This window comes from Branchiostoma floridae, chromosome 15 (assembly GCF_000003815.2).
Source record: "Branchiostoma floridae strain S238N-H82 chromosome 15, Bfl_VNyyK, whole genome shotgun sequence".
In the NCBI taxonomy this organism is placed as follows: Eukaryota; Metazoa; Chordata; class Leptocardii; order Amphioxiformes; family Branchiostomatidae; genus Branchiostoma; species Branchiostoma floridae.
The window spans coordinates 1,999,380-2,007,886 of record NC_049993.1 but is presented as its reverse complement, the minus strand read 5'-3'; the positions used below and the strand labels follow the sequence as shown (position 1 = coordinate 2,007,886).

The window sequence follows — 8,507 nt, the reverse complement described above, 5'->3', positions numbered from 1 at the left end:
AATCATGTGGCTCAGTGGCCATTGCTGTAGATTTTTGGAGCCCTGGTATTGCTCTCTTACTTTCATATATACGATTTGGTCTTAAGGCATCTCGCAAGTTTTGTGATACGTGTCCAACGTTCAGAGATTGAATGGCGGCCTGAGACTGACCTAGCCCTGTCTGATCAGGACCATTGGTCATTACAGAAACTGCTGTGTGATTCAGTGCTAAAGGAGGATTCCTAGCTTTCCTCTTGTACCAGATTGTGTGAATGATGATACCCACTAGGACAGTGCCAGCTATTGAACCACAGATTGAAGCAATTAGTATTGTAAGGGGAAAACTGGAAGGTAACTCATTGGAACTGCTGTTTTTTGGTTTCGTCTGCAGTGATTGCAAATGGTGAAGTTAGTGTTGGTCTTGTTTCGTCTGCAGAATGTGCCGTTAGACGAGATGTGTCGGTGCCATTGTAAGAATGGTTATCGCTTTGTGAAGGGCCAAAAGGTGTCTGATGGAGATATTTTGAGTCAGAACGTGCTGTTTGTCCAGTACTGCTTTCTGTGGTGCCAAATGAGAAAGATGTAGATCCTGGAGATGGATGGGATGTTGTCTGGATATCATCAGACAGTGTTAGTATGTTTGTTAGTATGTTTGGTTCTTCTGATCCACTACGACGTGGCTGTGAGGTAGATTTAAGATCTACAGGATATGCTTTTGTACTGGTTTTGCTTTCTGTGGTGTCAAGTGAAGAGAACGTTGAAACTGGAGAAAAATGGATGGAGGTTTGGACATCAACAGACAGTGTTGGTATGGTTGGCTCTTCGCATATCAATTCTTCAGGATTGATATCTTTAAGGTCATACCCCTGTAATTTGGTGGGTTGAGTACAAGTTATACGGTCACAAATGTTACACATAAAAGGGAATTTAGAAATATTTTGCCTGAATGGAACCATTGTACAGTCACAATTCCAGGGGTTCCCACCAATTTTTGGGAGGAAAATATATGTTAGCAAATCAAAAGCCGAAGGGGGGATGGCAGACATGTTGTTTGACCGAAGGTTCAATATCCTGGGTTTTGCATTTGCAAATGCACTACTCAGTGACTGAATCTTTGCTATCTTGTTGTAGCTAAGGTCCAGTGAACTGAATTTGGGTAGACTTGCAAATGCACCAGGCTGAATCGTTGTTATCTGATTGTTGTACAGTCCCACATGATATAGCTGGGACAGATTTTGAAAGGCACCAGACTGAATAATCGTTATCTGGTTGTTCTCCAGGTGCAGATTTTTTAGCCGGGGTAGATTTGCAATCGTACCCGTCTGAATGTTTGTTATTTTGTTATTGCTAAGAGATAACAGGTCGAGGTGGATAAGGCTTGCGAATGAACCAGGACGAATGATCGTTATCTGTCTTTTAGACAAGTTTAGCCCACGGGTGGATATTGGGAATTTCTGAAGAATGCTGGTGAGGCAAAATCTATCGCATACACAGGTGTTGCAGACCGCTTCTGGCATGTTGGACTCATTGAGGATGATGAGAAGACAGATCAGGACGTGTCTCATCTTACTTCCCATGGTATACATGCTCTTTCAACTGGCTGTAAAATCAAACAAGAATGGTAATTCTCATAATTTAGGATAGTCGACATTTGCCCGCGAGTGAATGCAACATAATGCAATTTCATGCCCGAGGGCTAATTGCAGGCAAAGTAAAGTAGTGATATATATAATTTTATACGTTACGGAGAAGGAAGATGGAAACTATAGATAAATCGAAAGAGAACTCCACTGCCGTAAGGTTGCACAGAGTTACCCCCAGCAAAGATCTCATTCAAATATGATAGTAAGCTACTGTAATATTGTAATGAACCCAGTGCAGCCTTGGTCCTTGTTGATATGCAGGAGTTTGGCAGATAATTGCCCGACCTTCCCCGCCCTCTGTCCCGCCTCTGTTCTGAATTTGAATCGCGCGCTAATTTCTTCCTGGTGAGATAATTCGTGTACCCCGTCATATGCCAACAGTCAAACTAGATAATAGGTATTGTATTCAAAGGACTTCAAAAGTTACTTTTCTTTGAAATTTTCTAGGAGTACCAAAACATGTAACATCGACTATCATGATAATTTCACCAGGTGCCATAATACCGCCACCTCAAAAAAAACGTTAGTACAGAGGTCTTCCCAAGATTGTCTTGAATACCCAATGTTAAATATCTTAAATGTAATACAATTCAGATATTTAGGCGTTGAATCTTACAATCTTGAGAAGGCCTTTATAAGAACGTTATTTTGAGGTGGCGGTATAATGGCACCTGGTGGAATTATGCGAATGTATGTTAGGGCTGTAAGCTGAGAGAACAATATATATATATATATATATATATATATATATATATATATATATAAACTATGTGATATTCAAGACATCAGTTACTCAGCCAAAATCTTTTAGAAAAGTGAGTTTGATTACCTGCACATAAACGATTTGCATTTGAAGCACTACGCATAATACACATTCATATAACAAAGCAGGGAGGTTTAAAAAATTCTTAAACAAAGCGTGTTCCCTGTAAAACGTTTGCCACTTGTGCAGACAACACAAGATTGTGATTATTCACCCCCACACCACCCCACCCCACCACACTCTTAACTTATACGAGTTTGTGTTTTCTTTCGTTTTGGTTGAACCATTGACGATCCAAAAATTCTTTGGATGAGTTTAAGTATGAGATTAATAGGATTTCAAACAAGTTAGAGGGGCGAGTAGGAACAGAACAAAACAACATACCGACACCCGGAATGGAACGCGGGGCGGCAGATTACAAGTCCAACATGCAAACCACAACACCAAAAGCTATACAGTTCATGTGGTCAGTTGGACAGCTCTTGAACCCCATACTTCCCCCTTTCTTTTCAAGATTGGTCCTCGAATCTCTGAGATCGATATTCCTGTGTAAACTTACACTATACTCAAACCTCACAGTGTGACACATCTGCTAGCCTGTCACTCACTGTGTGACGCATTCAGCTTGTTACGTGTGCAAGTTCGGCGTGGGAATCAATGTAGAAATTCGAGGGGCGAGTAGGGACAGAAAGAAACAACATGCCGACTACTAACAAGCGGACACCCGAAATGGAACCCGGGCGGCAGATTACAAATCCAACGTGGAAACCACAACACCAAAAGCTCAGAGCTGTTGGCGTGATCAGTTTGGCAGCGCTTGAACCCCACTGTTACACGAGTTTTGACCCAATGTCTTTGAAATTAAAGTCAAACAACCAGTCTGAGAGTCATTACTTTGTACTAGGATGCTGACCCCTTCTACAGTGTGCACTGGCCTGAGTTCTTTGTTTGTCGGTAGCATGGAGGTATAATCTCCTTGGAAAATGTTGCTTCCGATGCATTTTTTTTCTGAAATGCTTATGCCTTATCTACGAAAATTCACTTAAATATGGACCTGTATAAACCTTCCATTAAATCATGATCATTTTGTGTGTGTGTTTATTAGTAAAAACATTTTGGTCAATATCTCACTGAAAACAAGAGAGCTTACCTTGTAGTATAAACAGCTTAGACACACTGCATAACAAAAGACGACAGACAAAAGACTTGGCTTGATTGACAGCAAGCTTTTCTCTTGAAGGGAAATATTTGTAATCTAAACTTTAAAACGTTCTGAGGACCCCTAGCAATCTCTAAGAAAGATTAGATTTGAAGTAGAATGATTTGTAATGACCTGTACTACACAAAGCTGTGTTACACATTTTACTTATCATAAGCTGTCTTATGCTATAAGGCAACAAAGACAGGGACACCCCAAAACTATGACACTGGAAAAGAAAAAAAAAAACATATTTTTACTAAAACAGGAATAATATTTTTAATGTTGCTAAACAGTTCCGAAACGGGAGTAGATCAAAGTATGTACCCTCAAAAAATCATACGTTTCTAATGCTGGGAATGCGTCCTCGGATTGCCTTTATAGTGAAAAAATACATTATATAATATATGAAATTATAAAAATATATTATAATTACCATTATAGAACTATCAGTTTTACAACTATAATGCTCTGTTTCACCTCTCTGCCGAGTTTGAACCGTTTGTTACCATCTATGGTATAGTTATGGCAGTTTTCAGAAAAGGTCTTGAAAATCACTGTACAGACCCTCTGGGCAACCTTACGGCTGCTGAGAAATAACGGCCAAATCTAAATCTGATTTTATTTAAGCTATTTGATAGGTTTGGCTCCGTATGCAATGGGAGATGAATTGTCCAGAATTTCCATATACAAAGGGGTTATATAATAAGGAGAGTCATAAGTCTATGCTCACACACGTAAGTAAATGTTGCAACGCTAAAATTGTTCTCTCATCATAAATTTGTTATCTGCAGTTTTTGACATTGCCAAAACTATTACTTAACAACACCGGAGTCCCCAAAAGGTAATCTTACGCGTGGCCAATTTACTCCTCTGCCGGCTAAACTCCTTTTCCATCTTATGTTACTGTCTTATGCCACGGAGGAATCTGCTTGGAGATTACCCAAAATGTATGTATGGCTTAAACTAGACATTTCAGAAAGGATTAAAACGCCCTTGTTCCCAGAAAGCGTTTTTTTTTTATTTGGTTTGTTTTGCTGGTTTGCAAACCGAGGCGCAAACTAAGCAACTGCAGTTGAATTAAAAATTAGGTGGCCTTTTGACCATCTAGGGTATGTGCGCAAAAAGTACTAAAAGTACTAACCCGTAACTTGACTTTTCTTTTCTTTTTCTACTTCAAAAAGTCACATGGGTAACGTTATACGAAATGACAATTTAAAAAAACACGGTGTCTATTGTAAATAAAATTACCTTTGATTCCACTATTCCTATCCGGATGACTGAACAACTGAATTCTCCCCTTACACCAACTAAACTGGTGGATTTAACAAATGTTAGAATGTAATAAAATGGAATAAAGCGTAGACCTACCTGTTCCCTTAAATAAAAATATTAAAATTTGCAAGGGAAAGAATGATTTTCAAGAATTTTAATCGTAGTAACATTTTGAGTCCTGCACTACGCAACGCAAGTCTGACGTCAGCCTATGATACATGTAACGTTATATAATAAACCACGGTCAAATGGTGTGAATGTGTTGATTGTCTAGAGCAGGTTGTTTAAATATTCATATTGAGGTTGTTTACTATTTTGCTGACGTGTGTTTGACTTCGTTGCACGTTTAGGATAAGAAAATCAGCAGAATGGAAGACATTGTACCCCTAAAAAGGTCTGTCTACATATTTTTGGGAAAGCCATTCAAGCCAACTTTTCTGTGCCATACAATTTGTTTTGTCTAGTATATGTTCATTTTTTAAACTCGTGGGAAAAATGCATTGTATAAAGAACCTTAAGCCTTAGAATAAGAAAAAAAGAGTCTCTGCATGGAAATTTTTTACAAGAAGCACCACTTAAATTGATTGATTATTTCTAAACAAAATGTTTAATCTCAAGAATTTGTTGAAATTTTAGTGCTTATATTTCTTCTTTAGTAAGATGATTCTAATTGCCATGTTCAGGATAATATTTTAGATTCTTTAAGATGAATTTTTTTACTACTTTTTTATTACGAAAAAATTTTTGATAGTGGACAAAATGTTTTCCTTTTTTTGTCTGGTAAGAAAAAAATCTGTGTGTAAGAAGAAACAAGAAAATATGAAAAAGAAGAAAAACAAGAAAATATGAAATACATTTTGATACTGTTCTTTGAATATTTTCCCTCACGTGGGCTAAATGCAAAAGTTTTACTATAATATAAATTGTTTGAGGTCAAATATCCTTACCTGTACTGTAGGTAGACAGCTAGGTAGAAATACAAAATAATAACGTTACACATTTTATCACTATGTCATTCGTTTTCAAAATAAACCAAAGGTCTGATCGTTTAAACGCCGAAGTGGATCTCTGTTCTTTGAACCCAAAAGCGGGGAAGGACCGGACAAACGTTAACCCACAAATCAAACATTGTGATGTTGGTACAGATTTTAGGTATAAAGTGAAGGTAAATGCGTTTTAAAGTGATTGTTTTTGCATGGTTTAAATGTGTATTGCATAGGAAATTTCTCGCCGTCTATCGTTTGATTCTGTTTGAGCTTGTTGCAGGGCTAGATCGTCAGACAATTAAAGCAACCCTGTACAACCCAAAATAACTTCATGCAGATGTTAAGTAAAAACGTGTTCGTTTTCTGACGGCTGGTTTTAACTGAAAGTCATCAGTCAGATTAAAAAAAAACACATTCTTCCATCTCAACATCTGCTTGTAGAATTGAACCCTTATTAAGGTGAAACAACAGAATTACGTCAAGCGTAGGGGTGGGCACCAGTGCGGTAAAGAAAGAACAAAACCGTTTTTTTTCTTGTTGGAAAAGTCCAGTAAATTTGAACCTGATAAAAAATCAGTGGACCGGATGTTTGATCGTTTCGAAAATGAACAGATTGTATCGGCCAGCATTCACGTGTTTTATAGGGCTTACATGTCTAGGAAAATAACAAAAGTAGAGGAGAGTTGATTGTCACATGTACCAAGTTTCTACAGTCAAATTTGGCCTAAAACACAGGCAGTTAGTGTTGTTTACATGAAGACAGGATTCTTAAAAGCCAATGTACGTCGGATACTCCACCAAACAGAATCATTTGTAACGAAATGGACCATTGTTTTGAGTATGTCATATGATAAGATTTCAGATAATTAGGACCAGGTTCAGGTCTGGACCAAGACCTGATCCTCTGGACCTGGACCGAACCTGGACCTGAATTTTTGTTACCCAGCCCTACACAAATTTCTATGGACTAGATGAAACTTACCTTACAAGTCTATAGCTTACACCTTCTGGGCAGAGACCGTGAGAATTTCAATGAACTATTGTCTGAAGTTGTTTATTTGAATAATGTAAACTTGTAGGTTCTGAAAAACAAGCCATAGCACGCCTTTACGTTTGGAACCGCATTGTTGAAATTAGAATAAGCAGTTAACAGTATATATACATATTATAAATAGTCTACGTTTGTGACCGCATGTGTAAGTAAGCACCAACAACATCAAAATGTCGGTATAAAATAAATCAAGAAGTGTTTAAAAAGTCTCATTATTAAGTAAGGTACTAACCTGATAAAACTTTTTTTACGGAAGTCAAGTGAAGTTGTGACAGGTATTACATAGGCGCTCGTACAACTACTGGTAGCTTACATTAACCCATTACATTCAGCAAGCTTTAATTCATACTATGGAAGCTATAGTATTTTACTAATCCTGCAATTATAGTATGTCATACTATTAAAGCCAATAAAGTAATTGTTAATTAGTTTGACATTAATGCAAAACAGTAGAACCCCCAATCCCCTGCCCTTTGCTGTCTATCATTAAAAAGTTTGTTTAAAAAATGCTGGGGTCAGTTTTGACCCCACTGGACCATGCATAAACTTTCGAGGATAACTTAATCAAAAATAAGTCAATCTCGGCAAAAACGTATAAGAAGTTATAGGACAGATATATAACCAAACTCCTGAAAGGAAATTTGTTTTCGACTAGAAATTACATAATTGCACACATTGATATACGCCTGGGGTCAGTTTTGACCCCATACGGTGGTTTGAGGGTTAACATTCTGACGGCACGAATAAGAATGTATCTTGATAATGTTACAATTTTATTTGTCTAGGATTTTTCTTCGATGAATTGTGAATGTTAGCTATTGGGGAATTTCGGTGGAGTTCAAGTGATAAACTCACTACGGAAGTTTCAAAAATGAGATAAAACGAATATTCTAACCAGGTTCACAGCTTGTTCCGTCGCCGTTGTATCCATGGTTACAGTGACATCCCTCCCTACCGCCATAAACCCCGCACCAAGCGTTGACGTCACACTGGACCTCCCTGCACTCTATTTTGTCGGTGCTGACACAGGTGCAGATACGGTCACAGCCAACTCCCGATGTCTCACCAATCTATGAGATATTAGGGTCATTTTAATCTCAAAGATGATGATTAAACCATTGGTATCAGCGCTGGTGATGAGAATAGCTTTTCAACTGGCAAGAAAAACTTTCTTAACCCCACAAACTGCCTTAATCCCTTCAATCGGATCAGTTTTTCTGGACCGGTCCAATAAGAAAAACAAAAAGTGTGGCAATAAAAATTATTGACATGGCGACGGTAAAAATCAGAACAATCCGTCGACCCCTTCTTGAGTTATTCCCTTTCAAATTCGGACACCAAACCTGTCCTGCATGTCGAAAACAAGCCGCTAGGGGGGGGGGGGGCAAACTTATATCACTAACTCACGGCATCAAGAGCTGCCTACCACTTAAAATGCATAGCCGCAGCATGTCCACAACTCGAGATATCAAACCAGGAAGTTCCGGTGCAGTAACATAACCGGCCGCTAGGGGGCCCAAAATCTCATCGCTTCCAGGTCTCAACAAGGCCTACCCACATTGATATATTTATTTATTCATTTTTTTTATTTATTTTTGGTTTATTTATTTCA

General features: G+C 38.2%; 1 protein-coding gene across 1 annotated transcript in view; it reads right to left on the bottom strand.

Annotated features, from left to right (window-relative positions):
* Nucleotides 1–1,058: 1,058 nt before the first annotated feature.
* Nucleotides 1,059–8,507, bottom strand: part of LOC118432148 (fibropellin-1-like) — a 35,367-nt gene continuing 27,918 nt past the window's right edge. Inside the window, exons 20-21 of the mRNA XM_035843676.1 lie at nucleotides 7,791–7,965; nucleotides 1,059–1,579 (exon numbers count right to left, since the gene is read on the bottom strand). Coding sequence (XP_035699569.1) covers nucleotides 1,572–1,579; nucleotides 7,791–7,965 — 183 coding nt within the window. The 3' untranslated portion in view covers nucleotides 1,059–1,571. The remainder of the gene's footprint in view (nucleotides 1,580–7,790; nucleotides 7,966–8,507) is intronic.